This window comes from Notamacropus eugenii, chromosome 3, assembly GCF_028372415.1.
Source record: "Notamacropus eugenii isolate mMacEug1 chromosome 3, mMacEug1.pri_v2, whole genome shotgun sequence".
NCBI lineage: Eukaryota > Metazoa > Chordata > Mammalia > Diprotodontia > Macropodidae > Notamacropus > Notamacropus eugenii.
In genome coordinates, this window is record NC_092874.1 from 2,159,741 (window position 1) to 2,183,479 (window position 23,739).

Genomic DNA, 23,739 nt, shown 5'->3' on the forward strand with positions numbered 1-23,739 from the left:
GAAATGCTGATATCTCTTCTATTTTTTTATAGTTTCTGTTTGTTTTTCAGTTTCACTCATGGGGTTTGAAGCTTTAATTCAGGCCTGTGTCAAGGGGCCATCTCTGGGGTCCCGTAGGAATTTGAGCCAAAATGAACCACGTGTTTTTCTTCCATCAGACCCCGAGCTGTTGGGCCGAAGAGGGGCTAGAGAAGAAATCCCATCAGCGATCAGCATCGTGGGGCAGCTCGGACCAGCTGAAAGAGGTGAGGCTGGTGTGGTGGATGTTCCCAGCTTTAGTGTCCCGTACTGACTACTGAGATGCGCTTACGACAGGGAAGCCAGAAGCTTCAGCTTTCTACAGCAATTTACCCTCAGAGCTCCTAGCCTGGATCTCCTTTTGGCCAGATGTATTCCAGTGTTTTTATTTTGTCTTGACATTTTCCCATTCTCTCCCTCATTTATTTTTACGTTTCCCACTTGGCAGAGATCTTGCCAAAACTGTTGTTCCTGGCAGTGTGACTGTGGACAGGTCAGTTAAGCTCTGTGAACCTGTCATTTCTTCCATCCACAGAATGATCCTATTGGCTGAGATGATCACTTGAACCCTTGGGGCTCAGAATACCAGGATCCCCTGCTTCCTGGGAATTTCTCTTGTTGCTCTGGCCCTCTATGGGTAGCCAGTGACCCCCTCCCCACAGCCTTGTGCTACCAGGGCCAGGGGAGTCCACGTGGGAGGTGCTCTCTGATCAACCAAAAGGCCTCATGAGGCCTCCTACAGGGGCCAGGCTTCTCTTCCATCCCTCATGCTCAGAGAGCTGCTCTCACCACTGCAGAGGAAAGGGCAGCCAGCAGTCTGGATGTCTTGTGCTTGAGGGGCTGGCAGACTCAGGGACAGGCCAGAGGGTGTGGAGCATCAGGGACGATCCAGTAGGAGAGAGATCTAGGGCACAGTCGTCCCCCCCTTCCCCTGCTAGTTGGGGGACTCTGCTCAGTGTGTCTCCGTGTGAGATTGTACAGCTTTGCTGCTTACCTCTAGGACTCGTCTCACTCCTCAGGGTCATGTTCTCCCTCTTGAAGGCAGAGTGCTAACGTGAGCACAGGAGTGACCTTCGGAAAGCCTGCAGTTAAAAGAAGCGTCTGTCAGGCTAGGGAATATACGGTGCTGGGCCTGGAGTCAGCCTCAGACACGTCTTAGCTGGGCGAGTCACTTGGCCTTGTCTGCCTCAGTTTCTTCCTCTGTAGAGATAATAATAATAGCATCCACTTTACAGGGTTGTTCTGGGGATCAGAGGAGAGTGTGAAATAGATGCTCCCTGTGATTATTTTTCATGTCAGGCCTCTGACACCGGGTGTCCATGGGTGGAAGAGCCCTTCATGTCGGCATCCTGCATCTTGGTTTCCCTGTCTGAGGCCCAACTGAAGAGGAAGGCAGTCTGTCCCAGCCTGGGCTTGGGCCCCAGAGGGACACCCAGCCCTTCCCCTGTGGTCTCTCCTTTCACTCTCATTTCTGCCTGTCTGCCCTTTTACTTTTCTGGTGCTTCCTGCGTGGTGGCTGTTCCAGACCTCTTCTTATCAAGGACAATGTCGCCCCAAACATGGAGGCTCCTTCTCAATTCCGCAGTTGAAATTGCCTTGACCCCACCCCTCCTCTTTGGCCCCAGACTCAGAGGATATGGTGACCTGTTCGACCTGTCCCCATAACCCCTTCCAAGAGCTCCTGTGTCTGATCACTCCTCTCCTTGTCATCTGGAGGAGGCCCTAAAGCTTTCACATGGGTCTGGTTTTTCTCTAAAGCCAAACCAACAAGCTACAAACCCATAACTCTCTCTTTTACCAGCTCTTTGAAAAGGTTCCCTGTGCTCTTTGTCTCACTCACCTCTCCACCCCTTGCCATCTTCCCCGGTCACGTCCATTGGCTTTTCCTTCTTGACTGCCCTCTTCTCTTTGGGTTTTTGTGACATTGCTCTGTCTGGTCTCTCCTTCATCTCCTTAGCAGATTCATCATCACTGGCCCGTCCCCTGTGCTTGCATGTGCCCAGGCCCATGTTTGCCTGTCTGGCCCCTTAACAGGGTAAGTGGCCTGCCTGGGCTTGAGCTGAAAGTGAAGACGCCTGGCATGGACCTTTGGTTAGTCTTGGGATTCTCACTCCCTTGTCCAGCTTCATATTTGAAAGCAATGCTGACGTTCCTGCCAAGACCATGACCTAAGAGCTTTGTGGCCCAGGAAGACTAATTGTTTTTATGTCTTATTTATTGTATGTTACAATGATCTGTTTATTATAATGTGGGTATTTGGACCAGTGTAAGTAGGAAGCAGAGCTTCAGATTTTACGTTCTCAGGACTTGGATGGGATGTTGGAAGAAACAAGTTATCTGCACAGATTTGCCAAATAAATTGATTTGAAGATTTACAGTCTTGAGTTATTGAAATTCAAAGCTAACATGTCCCATGGCTGCATGGTGTGTCTCGTTTGGGGGTCCAGAGCTGGGATTTAGTCTGTACGTGGGAAGTCCCTCCACAGACTCCCAGCTCTTCCTGGCTTTGGAGTGAGACAGGATCTGAGCAGCCACCATTCCATTTTACAGATGAGGAAAGCAAGTCTCCGTGCTAGGCACTGTGCTGAGCTCTGGGCTTCATGAACTTCCAAGGGATTGGTTTGAGGTCACACAGGGAGTGAGTTGCAGAAAGGGATTTGAATCCAGATCCTTTGCCCTCTAGTACAGTGTTGTATTGATTTAGGGAGTTAGACAGAGAGCCTATTAGAAGGTTAGAAGCAGGGCTTGGATCGTAGTCTTCCTGGCCCCAGACCCAGCCCTTGGTCTAATTTGTTGCCACACCACACCCTGCCACCACTGGCTTCCCCAACAGGGTTCAGACTCTGGTTGCTTCTAGTGGACAGCAGAAAGGAACATTGAAAAGACCTTTTAATTGGATCCTGCTTTGGAGATACTTTCCTTGGCATCCACATCAAAAAAAGGAGGCCACTTCCACCCACTTATCCTGTTAAGAGGGCGGGTTCTGGTGGTGCCTGGATATGGTTTACAAAGCTGTTGGCAGGTGGAGAATAAAGATGTTCTTGGCACTACAGCCTTTGTCAAGGACTCCATGATGGGGAAGAGGACCGGGAGTTGGGGGGAGTGGGGTCATAAACTGGCTGTGATCTTTGGGGTTCAGATTTTCTTCACTTCCTGTTGACCTTCTCATCATAGAGCCTGCCATGGAGAACAGGACTGTATGATGGGGGTCAGGATCACAGCTAGCATAGTGGCTTCTGTAGCCACCTGACTTGTAATGGTTTTGTTAGATCTACACATCCAGGCCTAGCTCTCCCTGGAAGTACAACTCCTGGGTCACTGTCTTTTATTTTTCTTGCCTGTGTATGTGTGTGCATGTGTGTGATAAAGAAATACTAATCTTCACTGCATCCCAAAGCATGGAAATGGGTGTTCACTAGTGCTGCTTGCGAGTTGTGTCCAAAGCAAAAAAGGCAGAGGGCGGCCAGCCATTGGGCTGGATTCTTCTGACTTCCTTCTGGCCATGGGCTCTGGATTTCTTTGGGAGACTTGACCTGGACAAGCTTCATAGTATTGGCTTAAGGTTGGACTTGAAGGGTCAGGAAGTGGGGATTGCCTTGAGTGCTTTGTAGATATTATAAGATGGGTCCTGTTTGTAGACTCTGGTATTCAAGGACCATTAAGTTACCACTAATAACCTTTGACAGTTGAGTTTTTAAAAAACCACCATGATGGGCCCAGGGTGGCTAGTCCTGATGTTGATGTCATCTCCTAGTTTGGGGCAAGAACATGAGCTCAAGAAACAGAAAAGAGCCAAGTGATTGCAGTTCTCTGGGCTTCAGTTTTTTCATCTGTAAAATGGGGGTAATAATGCCTATGGGATCTCCCTCACCGGCTTGCTGCGAAGAAAGGACTAGGTAGACTTTGTTTGGGGTGGGGGGATTCTGTCAAAGAAAAGAGCAACATTTCTATAGAGGCCTAAAAGAAACATGTTTTTGGGGTTAGTGTTTAGGCAGTAATGATGGGAATGTGACGGGATATTTTCATAGTGTAACATAGCTGCTATATAATACACATACATATACTACTGTAAAGTTTGCCAAGGGCTTTAGGTGATTAACTCAGGCAAACCTCGTGACAGTTCTGTGAGATGGGTACCAGCACCCCCATTTTACAGATGAGGAAACTGAGGCTCAATTTCCCATGGTCACACTGAACTGGACTTGGCATTCCTTCCACTTTGTCATGTTGCAGAGATGGAATGGAAAGGGCTGGTATTTGGACGTGAGCCATGAGAGCAGCTGAGAAATAAATGGTCAGGCTCCAGGCAGATGTTGAAGATTCACCAGGTGCTTGTGTTTGATTCTGGGGAGTCATGGGACAGTTGGAGAGGAGAGAGGCTTGGGCAGCCTGGGGACTGCTTGGCCCTATGCATGTTTATATGCTGATGGCCTTGGCAGTGTGTAGTGGAGTGCTCATGGTTTGTTTGTTGACAGCTATAACTGCCTGTGATGGAGTGCTTGTGTGTGTGTGTGTGTGTGTGTGGTTAATGAATTGATTCAGTGAAGCCGTTGTGTTCACCTGTGCCTCCTTGTTATTCCTCTTCTCTAGCAGATCGCCAAGCTGAGGCAGCAGCTCCAGCGTGGCAAGCAGAGTGGTAGCCGGCACAGCCACCGAGAGAAAGACCGCCACTCACCTTTACACGGCAACCCTGCAGCCAGCAGCCAGACTCAGGTGAGCCGGGGCTGGTCAGGGGCGGGGGCCCTGGAGAGCCCACAGCATCCTTCTTGTGGGAGGAGCTGCTCAAACGGGCTGTGATCTTTAGCCAAGAACAGGCTCCCTACAGGTAAAGATCTGATGGATTAAGAGGAGTGTGGGATGTGAGAAGCTCGGGCTGCTAAATCACTTTCTAGTTTCTAAGTGTTTTCTTACGCCATGAGGGGTTGCCACAGTGCCTAGAACCCTGGACCTGCAGTCAGGAAGACTGGAGTTCAAATATGGTCTCAGACTCTTACTAACCATGTGACTCTGGGCAAGTCACTTAACCTCTGTCTAGTTCTTCAACTGGAAAGTGCAGGTCGTCGCAACAGCTCCTAGGATTGTGGGGAAGATCGTGTGGGCTAAGATGTGTTAGTGCTTTGCAGGCATTCAGATGTGGAATTAAGAAATGTGGGTATTTTCAAAATAAATGAAGAATTGTTATTTTGAATCATCCTTGATGCTTCATGGAAAACTTGTAAAGATTTTCTTTAAAATATGTTGACTTAAGTGGGCAGAAACTCACATCTCACACTGTTTACCAAGAGAAGGTCAAAATAGGTGCATAATTTAGACATAAAGGGTGAAACCACAAACAAGTTAGGAGCACATGGAAATGTTTGCCTGTTCGATCTGTGGATCAGGGAAGAGGTTAGGACCGAACAAGCTACAGAGAGCATTCCACAATGTAGAATGGGTTATTTTGATTATATCAAATTAAAAAGGTTTTGCACAAATAAAACCAGTGCAGCCACGATTAGAAGGGAAGCAAAAAACAGGGAAAATTCTTGTGGTAAGTATCTCTGATAAAGGCCTCAGTTCTCAAATATATAGAGAACTGAGTCAAATTTATAATAATACAAGTCTCACAGTTGATAAACGATCAAAGGATAGGAACAGGCAGTATTCAGACAAATGAAAGCTATCTGTAGTGATACAAAAGTGCTCTAAATCACTATTGACTAGAGAAATGCAAATTAAAACAACTCTGCTGTGCCACTTCCATACCTGTCTTACTGGCTACTATGACAGAAAAGGAAAATGACAAACGTTGGAAGAGATGTGGACTAATTTACACTAATTTACTGTTGGTGGAGTTGTGAACTGATCCAGCCATTCTGGAGAGCAATTTGGAATTATGTCCAAAGGGCTAGGTCTGTATCCCAAAGGGATCCCCCTCCGAAAGGGGAAAGGACCTATTTATACAGAAATATCGCAGCTCTTGCGGTGGTGGCAGAGAATTGGAGACTGATTCCCCATCAGCTGGGGGAATGGCTGAAGCAGCTGTGATATATGCTTGTCATGGGATATTATGGTGCTCCAAGAAATGGCAGGCAGGATGATTTCAGAAAATCTTGGAAAGATTTACATGAACTGATATAAAATGGAGTGAGCAGAACCAGGAGAACACTGTGCACAGTAATAGAATAGCAGCATTGTAGCAGTGATTAGCTGGGAATGACGCAGCGCTCTCAGCAGTACCGTGCTCTACGACAGTCCCAAGGGACTCATGATGAAGCATGTTCTCTCCCTCCAGAGTCTGAATGCAGATCAAAGCTTGCTTGCTTTGTTTTCCTCCCTCCCTCCCATCCGTCCGTCCATCCATCCATCCATCCATCCATCCATCCACCCACCCACCCACCCACCCACCCTTCCTGAGTCTTCTTGCACAAAATGACTAATATGGAAGTATATTTTATGTGGTGGCACATGTGTAACCCGTATCAGGTTGCTTACCATTTCAAGGGGGGAGCAGAGGGAGGGAGGAAGGCATAGAATTTGGAACTCAAAGCTTTAAAAATAAAAGAATGTTAAAAATTGTTTTTACTGTGATTGGGGGGAAATATTTTTTTTAAAAAGAAAAGTATCCACTTAGTAGAAAGAGTCTCAGAGGTGAGGAAGTTGGTTCCAGGTCTGGCCCTTTTACTTACTTGCTGTGCCTTTCTGAGCCTCAGTCTTTTCCTCTGTACAGTGGGGATGCTCCTACTTGGAGTCTGAGTCTTTCTTAGAACTGTAGGGAGGAAAGTGTTGCCACGCTTTGTCAGGGGCAGCTATGTGACTCTGGTCCTCAGAAGGAAAGATTGGGATGGTGGTGGCAGCTTGTGTTCCGAGGACGTGAGGAATTTCTAAGATCACCTTTCCTTAGGTTTGTCTGCTCTTTGCCCACCCAGTTAGTTAATAAGCAGGGAAGAATCCTACAGGGGATTCAGACCCAGAGAATCCCATATGTTCTGTAGGGACAAAGGGATGGCAATCTGCATCCTAGAGGAACTCTCCCATTCAATGTTGAAAACAGAACTTGAAGGCGTGCTTCTGGGGGCATGCACCTTCAGTGTTTACCAGGGCGACCTCCCTTCTGTGAACCCTGGCCTCTGCCCTTTGTTCTTCCCCCCCCCCCCCCACTTTCCCCCTGCCCCATTTTGGCTCCAAGTCCCCTATTTGTGTGTGCGTGTGTGACCAAGCCTTTGCAAGTCCAGGACCTGATCTCTTTGACCAAACATGATGCCGATCCTGGCTTCTAAACCAGCTGGGGCCTGATGGACACGGACTCAGTAGAGGAGGTGTTGTGGGCTGGTCAGTTCTCCGTTTCTGTTCCATACCTTGTCCTGAGACTGATCTTCATCACTTGAAGTGGCTGAACTTGCTGGACTTTGAACACTCTGTCTTCCTTCACATGCTGCTCAGGCACTTCCCAGAGCCCGACATGCTGCTCTCCCCCTTTCTGGAGACTGTTTGTCCTTCAGGCTTCCCTCACAGGAAGCCTTCCTCCTCCAGGCCTCCACTGCGCCCCACACTGTGCTTTGTTGGCTGGTAGCTTCACAAATTGTCAGTCAAGAGCAGGGACCTCAAGAGAAACTGCACGTGATGGGAACTTTAGGTGTACAGTCTGTGCCTTTTCTTCTGAGCAGCCGAGCTCTGGTGCCCTTCCTGCTGCAGATGGACTGGGAGGGAGGGCAGAACTTTGGAGATCAGTTGAACCCAAAGAGCAGGGTGCCTTCTCCATGGAGTTTCAGGGCTGTTCTTTAAGGTGCTGTTGTGGTTTCAGTTTTCTGAAGTAGTTTGAAAGCCAATTCTGGTTGTCTTTTTAGGCTGTTGGCTCAAGATCTGTCTCTATGCCTCTGTCCAATATGTCAGCGCCAAAGTCCGCTGTTTCCCGGGTACCCTGCAACGTAGAAGGAATCAGCCCAGAACTGGAAAAGGTGTTCATTAAAGAGAACAGTGGGAAGGAGGAAGGAGGCAAGGTAAGCTGGTTTCAGTCTCTCTTTTTTTGACATCTGAGGATAGAAGGAAGAAATCGGAAAAGGTTCAAAATGTTTTGGGAATGTTTTTCAGTAACCTCTCTTCTACAGGTAAAGTCTGAACGTGCTTGCACCTGGCCTTGGGCTAGCTAGCCTGGCTCACTGACCCTTTAATCAGACTCTGTTGAAGCTGGGAGATTTCAGCTTTAACACTGTTTGAAGTTGGTATGATGGCCAGACTTGTCTTGTCTCAGATCTGACGTGGCCCTCTCTGAATCGTGTCCCCCGAGGTCCTTGTTTCCCCGCAATCCTTGGTACCCAGAACTGGCAGTGGTCATTTGTACATTTGTTAAGGAGACACTGACTGTTCAGCCAGACCACATGCCAGATTGCTTACCGTGCTTTGTACTCCTAACAATGGTATCCAAATCATTTGTTCCATTTTAAAACACCCTATGTCATTTTTTTCTTGGCACACATGATCCCTGGGTAACAAGGATGCTGGCTTGGTGCTCAAAGCATCAGAGTTCAGATCCTCCCTGATGTTTCGCAGTCCTGTCCCCTCTCTGGGCCTCAGTTTCCTCCTCTGTAAAATGGGGGCAGGCTGGAGTCTGTGGCCCTTGAGCTGGGATCCTATGAGCGTTGCTCTTGTTTTAGGGAGAGAACTCAGTGGGACTGTGTTGGGGAGTGAGATGGGTCCAGAGAGCATTGGACAGCAAAGCTGCTGCGTTAAAATGTTCATGTGAAATTTTCTTGGAAACCCATTTTATGAATTTTGTAAGTTAGTTGGCAAGGCCTTGTTCAGTGTTCACTGTGTGCTGGGCACTGTCCTTTGGAGACAGGAGTCTTGGGCAGTGATCTTGACAGGATCTCTTTGGCCTTTCCCATTCTCTAACCTTAGCCACAGCCTTCGTGGAGGTCAGGATCTTCTGTAGTGGGTGCTTGGCCTCCATGGCTGAGGCATAGAGCTGGCCACATCACTCCCTACTCAGGAATCTCCTCCGGATCCTGTACAAAAGTCCTTCACAGCATGGCTCCGGACTGCCTTTCCAGCCTTCTGGGACCTGACTTGTCCTATGGACTGGGCTAGAGCCAGACTGCTATCTTTACAGACAACACTCCCATCTCCTGGAAGACCTGAGTTTAAATCTAGCCTCTGGCACTACTAGTTGTAGCACCCTGAGCAAGTCTCTGTCTGCCTCAGTTTTCTTACCTGTAAATTGGGGATTATAATAGGGATGTTGTGAGGATCAAATGAGATTATGTGTGTAACATGCCTGGCACATAGTAGGTGCTTAGAATCCCCAAAGCTCAGCGTGGGCACCAGCTACTTCTGTAGAGGCCTTTCCTGATTCTCCCTGCCCCTCCAAATTAATGTGTTATTTTACATTTATCATTAATATGCTTATGTTAGTACAGATTGTCTCCTGGGGCTAGAGGATAAGCTCTCTGAGGGTAGCAGCGATTGCACATTTAACTTTGTGTTCCCTGCACCTGTACCAGAACTGGCACTCAGTCACCCTGGTAGGGTAGAGACCAGCCTGTAGAAGGCTTTAAAAGCCAAATGCATAAGTTTGTAGTTCACTCAAAAGGCAATAGGGAGCCCAGGAGGTGTCTGAGTAGGGGGTGAAGACCTGGTGAGGTCTTGGTTTTGGGCACAGCATAGGAGGTGGAGGCCCTGGCTCTGGAATGGGCTCCAGTGCCACCTCTGACACATGCCCTTTGTGGTGTTCCTTGGCCATTCCCCAAGTCCCAGACTACCATCTCTGAGTGGAGGGCGCTGGCCAAACTGGCTGCCAAGGTCTGTTCCAGCTCTGTGTGCAATTCAGTGAGTCTGTGAATGTCAGTCTGCCTGGCAGTCATGTTCCAGGAGGTGGCATAGAAGGGGATGGTCAGATGCAGGGGAACTACCGAGGAAGGAGCCTGGCTTGTACAGTAGCCAAGAGGAGAAGGTATAAGGGCCAGAAGTAAAGGAGAGGCCGAAGAGGCAGAGTCAGCAGTGGTGGGCACCTGGGCCAACGTGGCATGAAAGAGCAGGGCGAGGCACAGATGACGCTGATGTTTCAAACTGGCATCCCTGGAAGGGTGGCCACAGCCTCAGCTGAAATGGGATGATTGCAGAAAGAATATGCGATTGGGAGTGGGTGGGCATGCTGAGCTGATGAGGCCTCTGGGATAGATCCATGGAGATGTCATGGGAAATGAGTTCAGAAGAGAGATGAAGGCTTGGGTCAACAGATTGGGAAGCTGCCTCTCTAGAGATGGTGATTGATTCTATGGGAACTGGTGAGCTCCTCAAGGGGGAGGAGGCAAGGAGAGGGACCAGGCCAGAGCCTCGAGCAGAGTGGTGCCTTTGCTTAATATGCATGAGAGGGAGGACAGTCTAGCAAAGGAGGCCCTGGAATGGTCGGTCACATTGGGGTGGGGGTGGGGGGTTGAAGGGCCCAGGGAGAGCCAAGGGAGGAGAGCATTGGGTGGTTGGTGTCTAATGCTGCAGAGTTCAAGGAAGATTCCCATGAGGCTTGTCTTTGGCCGTGAAGAGATCGTTGGTAAGTGCGAAGACCAGTTTGAGGAGCCAGCATTGGAGGAGGGATTGGGGGGTGAGAAAGATGGTCATACTGTTGAGCCACCCATCACCCTCAGATGCCCCGCCTCCATGTTCAAAAAGTCTGAAATCCCCTTATCTCACCATAATCTGTTGGCTTTCTACCTCCCTCCACTGGCCCTCCCTTACAAAACCCCACTCTACATCGATTCCATGACCTGCAGTCATTCTCCTCCAGGCCATCTCCCCTGCCCTAGCCATTTGCTTCTGCCCACCTTGGCTCCTTGGTGAACTAGTTCAGCGGTGCCCTGTCCTCCTGTCATGAGTAACCTCACCTTATTCCTTACTAAAGCCTCCACCTGCTCAAGAGCTCCCCTTCCATCCCATCTCCTCCAGCAGGTTGCCCCTCTTCATCCTCGCTCGGTCTCTTATTTTCAGCCTGTCCCTCTCCATTGAGCTCCTTCCCTCCTGCCTACAAACATGCCCATATCTCCCCATCCAGGAAAATGCCTCATTTGACTCTTCTATCCTGGCTGTCATCCTATTTCTCATCTGCTCTTTATAGCTAAACTCAAAAAGACCATCTACAAGTGGGACCTCTACTTTTCTGTCCTCTCACTCTCTCTTAACACCTTACAATGTGACTTCAAACCTTATCATTCCACCAAAGCTGCCATCTCCAGAGTCACCAGTGACCTCTTAGGGGCCAAATCCAATGACCTTTTCTCAATCCTCACTCTCCATGGGCAGCCTGTGACACTGCTGGTCACACTCCCCCAGGATCCCCTCTTCTCTCTAGGTTTTCACCCTCTGCCCTCTCTCTCCTGTTCCTCCTCTCTCTCTGACCTCTCCTTTTCTGTCTCCTCTGCTGGATCCTCTTGTAGACCATGCCCTCTAACCTCCTCTAACCATAGGTGTCCCTTTGTTCCTCTCCCTCACTACTCCTTGCTTCACCCGGTGAGCTCATCAGCTCCCATGGCCTCAGTAACCCTCTCTGTGCTGATGATCCTCACCTCTGCCTGATTTGTCTGCCGCAATCATCTCTCAGAAATTGAGTAGCATCTTTAACTGTGTCCTCAGCACAGCTTCTGGTCTTTTCCCTATAACCCCCTCCCTTCTGCCTTTCCTTTCCCTGTTGAGGGCAGCCTCCCTTTCTAGGAGTCCTCTTGGATGCCTCCCTCACTGCCGTAGCCAAGCTGCTGCTCAGGCATCTCTTGAATATGCCCCCTTCTGTCCTCTGACCCTGCTCCCGCCCTGGCACAGGGCTCCAGTCCATCACACCTGGACGACCGAAGTGGCTACTGGGAGGTTGGCTAGTCCCTGTCACTCCCCTCCAGCCCATCCTCTGTTCAGTCACGAAGGGATTTTCTCATTTCTGCCCATGTCACTCCTTTACTCACTAAACTTCAGGGGCTCCCTCTGGCCTCCAGAATCAAGTACAGAATGTTCTGTTTGACCTTCACAACAGCCTCACCTACATTCCCAGTAACATGCTCTTCAAGCAGTGCCCCCTGTCTCCTGGCCCTCTGTCTCTTGGTTCTGTCCCCCAGGCCTGAATCGTTTCTTTCTTTGGCTCAAACTCTTGACCTCCTGACTTCCTTCAGGTCTTACCTTCTGTAAGAAGCCTTCCACTGCCCCTCTTGGTTCTGCTGCCTTCCCTCTTTTCATGGTCTCCTCCGGGTTCTGTGTACCTTCATCCTGCAGTAGAGTCTGTTCAAGGACAGGAACTGTCTTCTTTTTGTATCCCCAGCCCTTTATGCAGTGCCGAGCACATAGTAGGCACTTAACAAACATTTATTGATTGATTTAACCATGTTCTAGAGTTCTGACAAAAGGCTAGGTCAAGCTCACTGGCCTGTAGCATCTTCTGTTTCCTCCACCCTCCCCACCCTTTTTAAACTGGAATGATGATTGCCTTCTTCTGATTCTGTGTTCACTCTGCTGTGAATTAGGAGGCCTGCCAGGACCTCAGCAGGCCCTGGCAGTCTTTTTGGTGTCCAAGAAGATACATCAGGGCCTGGGACCTGCCCTCCCCTGTTGCAGCACCATGCTATTTTATCTGTCTCCTTATACTTCTCGGGGCTTAGCTTACAGTCCTTAGAGAGAAAATCAAAGGCCCATTGGAAGTGGGTGTCTCTGCTTCCTCTCTGTGGACTGGTCTTCTCATCCCAGCCCCCACAGCAGGCCTGGCTCTTCTCAGAGGCTCTGCTTTTACCCACTTGAGCTTAAGCTTACCCTCCCAGCCTTTGGAAACAGCCTTCCAAGTGAAGGAATGAACCCAGTCACTTTTGGAATCAGTGTCTTTGGCTTTCCCAGCCTTGCGGTTTGTTTTTGCTTATGTCCAGACATGGATCTTGCTTCTTCTACCTTTCTGCCCTTTGCCCCTGGGGGAGTTGGGGGGAGGATTCTGAGACCTTTGAAATGACTCTCGCCTGAAGAAGGGGCAGAAGACAGAGTAGAGTTGAGTGAATATAAATTAGTGATGAGATCAGCTTGGACTTGGCTTTCCCCGAGAGTGGAACCTTGTCTGCAAAGTCACAGGCTGAGTTCAAATGCTTTATACAGTTGGATTGGGAAATGCTTTCTTTCTACCAGGAACCAGGCTAGGTGACAGGGACGCAGACCAATGAGAAGTCATCTGTGCTGTCAGGGGTTTCTGCTCTACTGGTGGTGCTTACCCGAGTGATGAAATGTAGAATAATTCAGGTAGTGTCAGGAGCCACCTTTTCCAAACATAGAAAGGTAATCTGTGAGTCAGAATGGCCACCAGACTTACTTACTGAGCCCTCCCAACCTGGGTTGGCAAAAAATGTTATCCCAAGGTCAGGCCACATCCCCCTGGCTTATTGTGGGCCAGGCACCATTCTAAGCTTGGGGTAGAAGGAAGGGTGGAAGGAGACCCTGCCCTCAGGGGTCTTTCCATCCATCTCATGGAGGAGACTCTGGATAGGTGAGAGATGTAGAGGTCAGGCACCAGGCAGTGTTGGAGATGACTCCTGTTAAAGGGCATTTTCAGTCATTGCCAGAAATCACACGGGGTTCCATCTGACATACCCAGTGGCCCGATAATGTCCACAGAACACTACACCAATTTAAAGCTCCAACTGAGACTTTGGGTGTGGAGTTGACAAGGGAAATGTCAGCCATGGCACCAGGCCCAGCGTTGGGTCATATCCTGGGAGTGGAGAAGAGAGGAGGAGAGCCCAAGATGTATCTCGGTGACGGAGAGGACATGTTCTGTTTGTCAGCTGGTGGTGCTTCTGGGGGTCAGTGGATGGAAGGGCAAGCTCTTTGAGGGGCTGGCACCGTGGGCATGGGATCCCTAGAGCCCCAGTGAGGTCACTCAGAAAGGTGCCGCCCAAAGCCAGGTGGGCCACAGGAGTGACCTCTTGGGGCACTGTTTGTATTCCAGCCCCTGGATGTTCCTGACGGCCGCCGCGCCCCGCTGCCTGCCCAGTACCGCAGCAGCAGCAGCGGCACTCGCAGTGTAGACACGCAGACACCATCGGTGCCAGAGCGCAGCAGTAGCTGCAGCAGCAGCCACTCGCCCTGTGTATCTCAGGATGGCAGCCCATGCTCCACTGAAGATTTGCTCTATGACCGTGATAAAGGTGAGGAGGGTCCGGGCCAATGCCTAGGCACAAGCCACCATCACTCCAGCTTCTTGCACTTGTGGGAGAGCAGAGGGGGTGCTGGGAGGGGCTCCCACGAGCTTTGCTGGCCTTTCCTGGGTTTCCTGACCCTCCTTTGGGTGATTTCCACCACCATCCTACAAGAATGCCAGGGAAGCGGAGCCTATGGCCGGAGCTGCAGCTGTCTGGGAAGAAAAGTCATGAAGCATTAGGGTGCCTGGGTCCGCTTTTGGCCTTGATGTTGTGCAGAGGTCAGATGACAGTTTCTGTCCTGCTTGATTTTGCGTTTTGTCATGCTTCAGAGTACATGGGTGAGTCAGAATTGTTGGGAGGGAAAATCATTTCCAAAGAAAGCCAGACAGAAAATTCATTTGAATACTTAAATACCAACTTTTTCTAACTTCCCAATAACTAGAAATATGAAAACTGACAAAGTAACAAGTGAGTCAGTTGTCCTGTCTTGTTTCAGGTAAGGCTCTTGTAGCTCTGAAGTAATAATTGTGATGACAGCTCCCCTGTCACCCTTCTCAGATGACAGCATCCTCACCACCTGAGGACCCTACGGAACCCTTCAGGGGGCAGAGCCAGACCTCCCAAGGGCGCTCCATTGTTGAGCCTGGCACAGCGTCAGCCCTTCATGACAGACTGACTGACCAGCCCTGGCAGCCTGTTACTGGGAGTCCCTTTTTATTATGAATTAAAGATGAAGGGGAAGTTCACCCTAATCATGCTAACATGTGTGTATTATGTGGAGGCTTCAGAGTGCTAGGCATCTGGTATCTCCTTGGAGGCTCAAGACAGCCTGAGAAGGCAGGATCAGTCAGCAGACTTTTTCAGCGCCTGCTCTCCCTCTACTTCAGCCAGGACCCATTGATACTCAGTGATTTGGAGGGTTTTTCACAATAGTCTGTCAACTTCCCAACTTTGAAGGGTGGCAGCAGGCTGTACCAACTCACAGAGGTGCAAATCCCCCCAATCCAAGGACTCTCCTTTCTTTTCTAGGGCTTCTTTTTAATGATCAGGTGTTTGTCCAGAGGTTGTTTCTCTGTGACTTGGGCCACGTCTCTTTTGTGAAACCTGCCTGTTGAAATGAAAGCCCAGGACAGCCTCGCTGTGGCCCTGGCCCTAGTATGAAAATAGAGCCACTCCTCTGATGTGCTCGCACCGTGGACAGTTAGCAAACAGACCAACTCTGATATTTCTGTAGCACATCTTAGGTACTAACAAAAAGTGCTCTGCGTATTTGCCTCAGTAAAATGGCTCCCAGGTGCCCATGGTGTGTCACCAAACACACCCACACCAGCAGCAAAGTGGAAGGCGAGGCAGTGGGGGAGACGCCTGCTGCATTATCCCTCCTGGGCACCAGGAGGGCTCTCATTTTCTTTTGGCTAAAGAACGTAAATTCGTGTCCTCAGCTTGTTTGTCCCCCAGAATCATCCCAGGCTTAGAAGGGACTCCAGTGACCACCTTGTCCAGCTCCTCCCTGAGCAAGAAGCATTTTGTGGCATAGCAGCCTTTGTCAGGCCTTCTTCAAGGCAGGAGTCTCCTGGGGGGGCTCATGGCACATTCCCACAGCTTTAATCATCAGGGAATTGTTTTTGACCTCTGGCTGCAGATGGCTTCCGTTGGATGTCCCCCACCCTGCACACACACCCCTTTTCTTCCAGATCTGTTTTCTGGGGCCAGGGAGGTCACAGCCTAAACCCTTTTGCATATGACTACCCCCAGAAACTTGAAGAGACAGCTTTTGTGGTGGCTTTATAATAAGCAAGAGGTAGAAACTTTAAAGGGAAGGACCTTTCATCTGGAATTGATACCTACTAGAGTAACTGAGGAGTTAGTGATTTGCCTGTGGTCGCTCCTAGAGTTGGGGATTTAGGAAGGAGCCTTAGGAACCACCTTGTCTAACCTCTCATTTTACAGATGGGGAAACTGAGACAGAGACAATGAAGTGACTTGTAATAAGTGAATGGGAGAGGTGGGCTTTAAACTCAGCTCCTCTCACTGTCTAACTGCCCTTCCTGTGCCTGAGGTGAGATTGGACATGACACTCTCCTCCTCTTGTGATTCTCAGAATTTTAAGGCCTAGAAGTCACAGACTGACATTCCTAGGGGAGAATGAATAGGTGCTGGTCACAACGTGGGGAAATCCAGGCCTCTGGTCATTAGTCCCAAGGCCCTGCTGCAGCAGTTGTTTCATGGTTCAGTCAGGCTGTGGCCAAACGGCCTGGGTTCTTCTGGGGGGCTCCATCTCTGTCTGGCCTTGCAGTGATACTTGGCCCTCACATGGCCCAGAGTGCTCCTCTTCATTCTGGATCCGTTAGGGCTGCTATGAAGTTGATTTAGACAAACTTGACCAAGTTCTCAGCCTCAGAGATCAGGTGGCCAAATGGCTGAAGCTGTGCATTGCCCAAAGACCATGAGCAGGCTGCCCTGTGAGACCAACGAGGGGCTCTGGAGAAGGCCAGAGCGGAAACCTCATCAGGGAATTGTATGACAGAGCATGGATCGATGTGGTGTATGAGGGTCTGCTTTCGTGTGCTGGAAACCTTCAGACTCCCTGTCATTGGAAATTGTAAAGGCAGCTGGAGGAAGAAAACCAAGAGATCATTTATGCTTAAAGATGTGGGGCAGATCTCAGGCTGAAAAAACAGCGATTTCCAAGGAAACAGTCTTTTTTCTGTCATCCTGCCCATAATGTACAAAGGTTTAATCACTTGTCCAAATGTAGTTAAATCCTAACGTGCACTTTTAAAACGGCAAGCTTGGCCTCTGTGCAGTGACCAGGGGCATTGTAGTGGGTGCTGTTTCCAAACTGGTGATGTCCAAGAAGGCCGGGATCCCATTTGTGAATGGGGCATGGTAGGGCTCTTGGGATTAGAGAACTAAGACTGAAAATAGAGAAGAGCCCTTTTGGATTTATGGATTTGAGATTGCTGGATAAGATCACAGGCCAACTCTTAATGTTTTTATACACTTAGCAAACATTTAATAGCAAGCCACATCTAAAAAGATCTAATCCCCAGGGTTGTGGTATCATCTGATGAAATAACCTTATACCTATCATGCACATGAAGAAAAGGAATTCAATGTAAAATGCCAGAGGACTCCAGAATGCTTAGAACCGTTAGCACATTCTAAGCACTGCCCCAGAACCCAGACTTCCCCTGCCACAGGGGCAGCCTACAGTTGTGACAAGGGAGGTCAGCGGTGTGGAAAGCTTTGGGATCAGTGGCACTGCAAACTGTGCCTACCAACTATGGGATGAAAACTCCCCTGTCCTTCAGCCTGGTTATCCACCCTTGCCTTTCCTGCTCCTGGTGATGCTGGAGTTGGATGAAGAGCAAAGTCGGGGAGCAGGTCTATGAGGAGTGTGCTTTGTTAGGATCCCTAGATGCCTCTCTAGGCAGTGAGCGAAGCAGACCCTACCCTCAGGAAGTGCATAGGAGAGCAGTAAGTCACTGTTGTGGAGGAGCCAGTGGGGTGAGCAGGACCGCATCTCAGTGAAGAAGAGAGGAGGGAGCTTCTCCCAGCCAAGAAGGTCAGCCAGTGTAGAGGAAAAGAGACAAGGTGAGCTTTCCCAGAAGCCTGACTTCAGATCCAGCCTCAGGCATGTAGCTAGGACCCTGGGCAAGTCACTTAACCACCGTTTGGCTCGGTTTCCTAGATTATAAAATGGGAATAATACTGTCACCACCCTCCTGGGTTGTTGTGAGGACCAAAGGAGAGAGTATTTGTCTAGAGCTGAGCCCAGTGCCTGGCATGTAGTGGACGTGGCATAAACACCAGCTCTTATTGTTACTACACTCGCTAGCTTTCCTTCCAGCCTGCTAAACTTGAGAGGGCAAGAAAGGGGACAAGTGTACAACAAGACTGGAAGGAGAGATTGAGGCCCAACTGCAAAGAAATTGAAAAGCCTGAGTCAGTGTTTGATCCCAAAGGCATAGGAAGCCCAGTTGGGTGGTGAGAGTGCCAAAGTGCACAGGGTGCTGGACCTGGACTCAGGAAGCCTTGAGTTCAAATCCTGTCTCAGGCATCCTGGCTGAGATGTTTCCTCATCTCTAAAATGCTGATATTAATAGCACCTTCCCCTTCATGTTATTGTGTCAAATGAGACGACATGTAAAGCACTTTATGGAAATAACTTTGTTGTCTGTTTGGGGAGGGGAGAGACCAGTGAGAAGGCTGCTTTAGGGGCCTGGAAGAGGTGGGATGTCATAAGTCCAGCACTGATATGGGGGCTCCCATCCAATGGGAGGTACCTGTGGGGCTTTGTTTGAATAGTCCAACAGGTGACTGAGGATGACTGTTTAGAACTGGGAGTCAGATGTCTACCTGGAGACTTAATGATTGAGGGTAGAGAGAAGAGGGCCCAAGACCCAGCCTCAAGGGTATCTAGTCTTAGGGGGTGTGAGCTGGAGTGGGGAGCCAACAACAAAAGGAGATGAGAACCCAGGAGTCACAAAAACCCAGAAGGGGAAGGGCCAGCAGTCACATGCAACAGACAGAGGTTGCGAAGGGTTCAGACATGGAAAGACCATTGGGTTTGGCCATTCAGAGCTCCTAGTAACTTTGGGAAGAGGAGAGAACATGGAAAGAACATTGGAAGGATTCAGTTGACAGTTCTCCAAGTAAATAACATGTTTTTTTGTCATGCTGATTAGATCCATGAACCCCTAAGTCCAGAAATGCCATAGGACCCCAGGGTTATTAACCTTTTTTTTTTTATTATTATTATAGAGAGAGCCCATTTGGCTCTCTGCTGAAACCTTAGGATCCCTTATCAGAGTCACATTTTTAAATTCATGAAATAAAATGAAATACATCAAATTACAAAGAAAGTCCCTGACAGCTACTGAAAGCTTAAAAGCAAACCAATACCATGGCCATCATGTTTCGGCCCCTGCTCTAGAGGCCACTCCCCACCACCCCCCAGCCGTCAGGCCTCTCCATCAGTCTGGACTTCCCTGCTCCAGCCTTACACAGCTCCTCTGTCCCCCAATCTGCAGACACCCTCACCATCCACAGGAAATCCCTCTTTCCTTTAGACCCCGTGATGGATAGAGGTGGGCATCTGTAGCGAACATGTATCTGCCTGAGACCTCGTTACTACTACACTGTTCCTGATGATCAGAGAACATCTCGAGAGTCTGCCTGTCGTCGTGGATGACACTGACCTTGTGATTGCAGGCCTTTGTTGAATGATTGTGTTGAATAATTGAACAGTTTCGGTCGAGTTGGTTTCCTTTGCAGCCTTCTGTTTTGTTTTGAGAGTTTACAGATGTTTTTCTGAGAAGGGCTTCACCACACTACCAAAACCTCCCAGGAAGGATCAGATAATACTGATGCTTTTAGGTGGATGCTTCTTACCATTTTAAGGAAAAATCCATTGATACTTGTGTTTTCAAATGTTTTTAATAGGAATGAGTGTGTTTTGTCAAAACTCTTTTCTGCCTCTGTTGATGTAATCCTATATTTTGTTACTTTTGTTATTTATATAATCAATTGTGTTCATAGGTTTCCTTATGCTAAGCCATCCCTACATTCCTGGTACGTACCCTGTGGTCACAGTGTATAATCTCTGTGATGCATTGCTGTAGTCTCTTAGCTGGCGTTATATTTATTATGTCATATTTAGTGAGATGCATCCACAGTTTTCTTTCTCTGTGTTTGCTCTTCTTGGTTTAGGTGTCAGCCCCATGTCTCTTCCATAAAAGGAGTTTGGTAGGATTCCTTCCTTGCCTTTTACTATTCCAAATAATTTACTTAATATTGGAATTAGTTGATCTTTAAATGTTTGGTCGAATTCATTTGTAAATCCATCTGGTCCTGATGCTTTTTTTGTTTTAAAGAAAGCTCATTTATAGTCTTTTTGATTTTTTTTTCTAAAATAGGTATATTTAAATATTCTGTTTTCTCTTCTGTTCATCTAGGCAGTTTATATTTTTGTAAGCATTTCTCCTCTCACTTAAATTGTTAAATTTATTGGCATGTAATTGGGCGGAATAGCTCCTTAATGATTGCTTTGATTTCATCTTCCTTAGTGGCATATTAACTCTTTTCATTTTTGATACTAGTAATTTGGTTTTCTTCTCTTTTTAAAAATCATAACAGTAACTCTGTTTGATTGTGGTTTCCCCCACACACCAACTCCTAGTTTTATATTTTAACACAGTGGTTTTCTTACCTTCAATTTTATTAACCTCATCTTTAGTTTTTAGGATTTCCAATTTGTTGTTTAATTTGGGACTTTGAATTTGTTCTTTTTCCAGTTGGGTTCCATATCCAATTCATTGATCTGCTCTTTCTCTGTTTTATTGATGTAGTAAACATTTAGAGATACAAATTTTCCTCTTATTACTGCTTTTGCTGCATCCCATAGGTTTGGTATGTTATCTCCTTACCATTCTCTATCATAAAATCATTTATTGTTTCTATGCCTTTTTTAACCCATTTAACTCATTCTTTAAGATTCAGTTATTTAATCTCCAGTGAATTTTTAATCTGGTCCCTTATCAAATATAATTTTTATTGCATTATGACCAGAAAAGGATGCACTTAATATCTGTTTTCTGCATTTAACTATAAAGTTTTTCTGTTCCAGTTTATGGTTAATATTTGTATGGGTACCATGTACTGCTGAGAAAAAGGTGTATTCCTTTCTGTTCCCATGTAGTTCCCTCCAGATAGCTATTATATTTAGCTTATCTAAGATTCTTTTCATCTCCTTGACTTCTTTCTTATTTTTTTTGGTGGGTTCATCTAGTTCTGTGAGAGGAAAGTTGAAGTCCCTCACTATTATAGTATAGTTTTGCTATCTATGTCCACCTGTAATTCATTTAGCTTTTTCTTTAAAAATTTGGATGCTATAGCATTTGATACATATAGGTTTAATTTTTGATATTACTTCATTATTTGTAGCATCATTGAACATAATGTAGTTTCCCTATTTATCTCTTAATTAAATCTATTCTAGCTTTAACTTTGTTTGAGGTCATGATTGCTATCCCTGCTTTTTTGTATCAGCTGAAGCACATTAAATTCTGCTTTAGCCTTTTACTTTTACTCTATGTATTTCTCTCATTTTTAAATGTTTCTTGCAAACAACATATTGTCAGATTCTGATTTCAGATCCATTCTATCTGTGTCTGTTTTATAGCTGAGTTCATTCCATTAACACTCAAAGTTATGATTCCTAGATATTCATTTCCCTTCATCCTATTTTTCATCACTGTTCATCCTTCTCTCCCCCTCTTTTTACCCTATCCCCCCTCTAACATCCAATTGACTTCTAATCACTGCCTCCCTAATCTGCACCCCTTCTAAGAATGCCCCCTTTATCCTCTCCCCTTACTGTTCCTTAATCCCCTCAACCTTCTAAGAGCCCTTCTCTTTTTTTCTATGCCTCAGTTTCTTTTTTAAAAAATTATTTTCAGTTTTCAGCATTCACTTCCACAAAATTTAGAATTTCAGATTTTTTCCCCATCTCCTCCCTCACCCCACTCCAGGATAGCATGTATTCTGATTATCCTTTCCTTTAATCTGTACTCCCTTCTATCAATCCCCCCCCTCATCCCTTTCCCTTCTATTTTCCTATAGGGCAGGATAGATTTCTATAACCCATTGCTTTATTTCTTAGTTGCATGTAAAAACAATTTTTAACATTCGTTATTAGAGCTTTGAGTTTCACATTCTCTCTCCCTTCCCTCTTCCCCATCCACCCTCATTGAGAAGGCAAGCAGTTTGATATAGGTTACACATGTGTAATCATGCAAAACGCTTCCATAACAGTCATGTTGTGAAGGACTATATTTCCCTCTATACTGTCTGGCCCTTCATTTATTCTATTCTCTCCTTTGACCTGTCCCTCTCCCAAAGTGTTTGCTTCCAGTTACATCTTATCCCAATCTACTGTCCCTTTTATTATCCTTTATCCCTTCCCCCACTGCTTTCCTGTAGAGTAAGATAAACTTTCATACCCAATTGAGTGTGTGTGTGTGTTATTCCCTCCTGAAGCCAAATCTGATGAAAGGAATGCTCACTTTTTCCCTCTCATCTTCCCCTTCTTCCCCTCCATTGTAAAAGTTCTTTCTTGCCTCTTTTATGTGAGATGATTTCCTACATTCTACCTCTCCCTTTCTCTTTCTCCTAGTACATTCCTCTCAACTCTTAATGTTCTTTATTAGATATCATCCCTTCATATTCAACTCACCCTCTACACTCTCTCTCTCTCTCTGTCTCTCTTTCTCTTTCTCTCTTTCTCTCTCTCCCCCCTACTCCCCCTATCCCGCCCCCCCCCCCCATACATTCATATATACATGGAGCAGCTAGGTGGTACAGTGGATAGAGCACTGGTACAGGAGTCAGGAGGACCTGAGTTCAAATCTCACCTCAGACACTTGACACTCACTAGCTGTGTGACCTTGGGCAAGTCACTTAACCCCAGTTGCCTCATCCTGGGTCATCTCCAGCCATCCTGATGAATATCTGGTCACTGGACTCAGATATAACTCTGGAGGAGAAGTGAGGCTGGTAACCTGCACAGCCCTCCCTCACTCAAACAAAGTCAAGTGCAAGTCATGTCATCATTTCTCTGATGGCGCGGTCTTCTTCAGCATGAAGCACGAACACACGCACATTCATATACATACACATAAATGTATTCCTTCCAACTCTTCTAATACTGAGAACGGTCTCATGAGTTACAAATGTCATCTTTCCACATAGTCCCTTATAGTTTCTCTTTCCTGTTTACCTTTTCATACGTCTCTTGATTCTTGTATTTGAAAGTCAAGTTTTCTATTCAGGTCTGGTCTTTTTAACAAGAAGGCTTGGAAGTCCTCTATTTCATTGGAGTTCCATTTTTCCCCCTGAAGTATGATACTTAGTTTTGCTGGGTAGGTGATTCTTGGTTTTAATCCTGTCTCCTTTCACCTCTGGAATATCATATTCCAAACCCCTTGATTTCTTAGTGTAGAAGCTGCTAAATCTTATGTTATCCTGATTGTGTTTTACAATTCTTCAATTGTTTCTTTCTGGGTGCTTATAATATTTTCTCCTTGACCTGGGAACTTTAGAATTTGGCTACAATATTCCTACGAGTTTTTCTTTTGGGATCTCTTTCAGGTGATTGGTGGATTCTTTGCATTTCTGTTTTACCCTCTGGTTGTAGAATATCAAGGCAATTTTCCTAATTTCTTGAAAGATGATATCTAAGCTGTTTATTTGATCATGGCTTTCAGGTTGTCCAGTAATTTTTAAATTATCTTTCCTGGGTTTATTTTCCAGGTCAATTGTTTTCCCAACGAGATACTTTGCACTTTCTTCTTTTTTTCATGCTTTTGGTTTTGTTTTATAATTTCTTGATTTCTTATAAAGTCATTAGCTTTGGTTTTCTCTGTTCTAATTTTTAAGGAATTATTTTCTTCAGTGAGCTTTTGGACCTCTTTTTCCATTTGACCCATTCTGCTTTTTAAGGCATTCCTCTCCTAATTGGCTTTTTGGAACTCCTTTGTCATTTGGGTTAGTCTAATTGTAAAGATGTTATTTTCTTCAGTATTTTTTGGGT

The 23,739-nt window shown here is 46.9% G+C and overlaps 1 protein-coding gene across 5 annotated transcripts in view; it reads left to right on the forward strand.

Moving 5' to 3' along the window:
- GLCCI1 (glucocorticoid induced 1) overlaps positions 1 to 23,739 on the forward strand; it is a 61,091-nt gene that overhangs the window by 26,569 nt on the left and 10,783 nt on the right. For 2 of the 5 annotated variants that reach the window (XM_072650781.1, XM_072650784.1), the window contains exons 3-7: positions 159 to 245; positions 1,976 to 2,053; positions 4,609 to 4,731; positions 7,845 to 7,997; positions 13,952 to 14,150. In XM_072650781.1, the coding sequence (XP_072506882.1) occupies positions 159 to 245; positions 1,976 to 2,053; positions 4,609 to 4,731; positions 7,845 to 7,997; positions 13,952 to 14,150 (640 nt within the window). The remainder of the gene's footprint in view (positions 1 to 158; positions 246 to 1,975; positions 2,054 to 4,608; positions 4,732 to 7,844; positions 7,998 to 13,951; positions 14,151 to 23,739) is intronic. The other 3 variants (XM_072650782.1, XM_072650785.1, XM_072650786.1) reach the window with 3 other exon arrangements.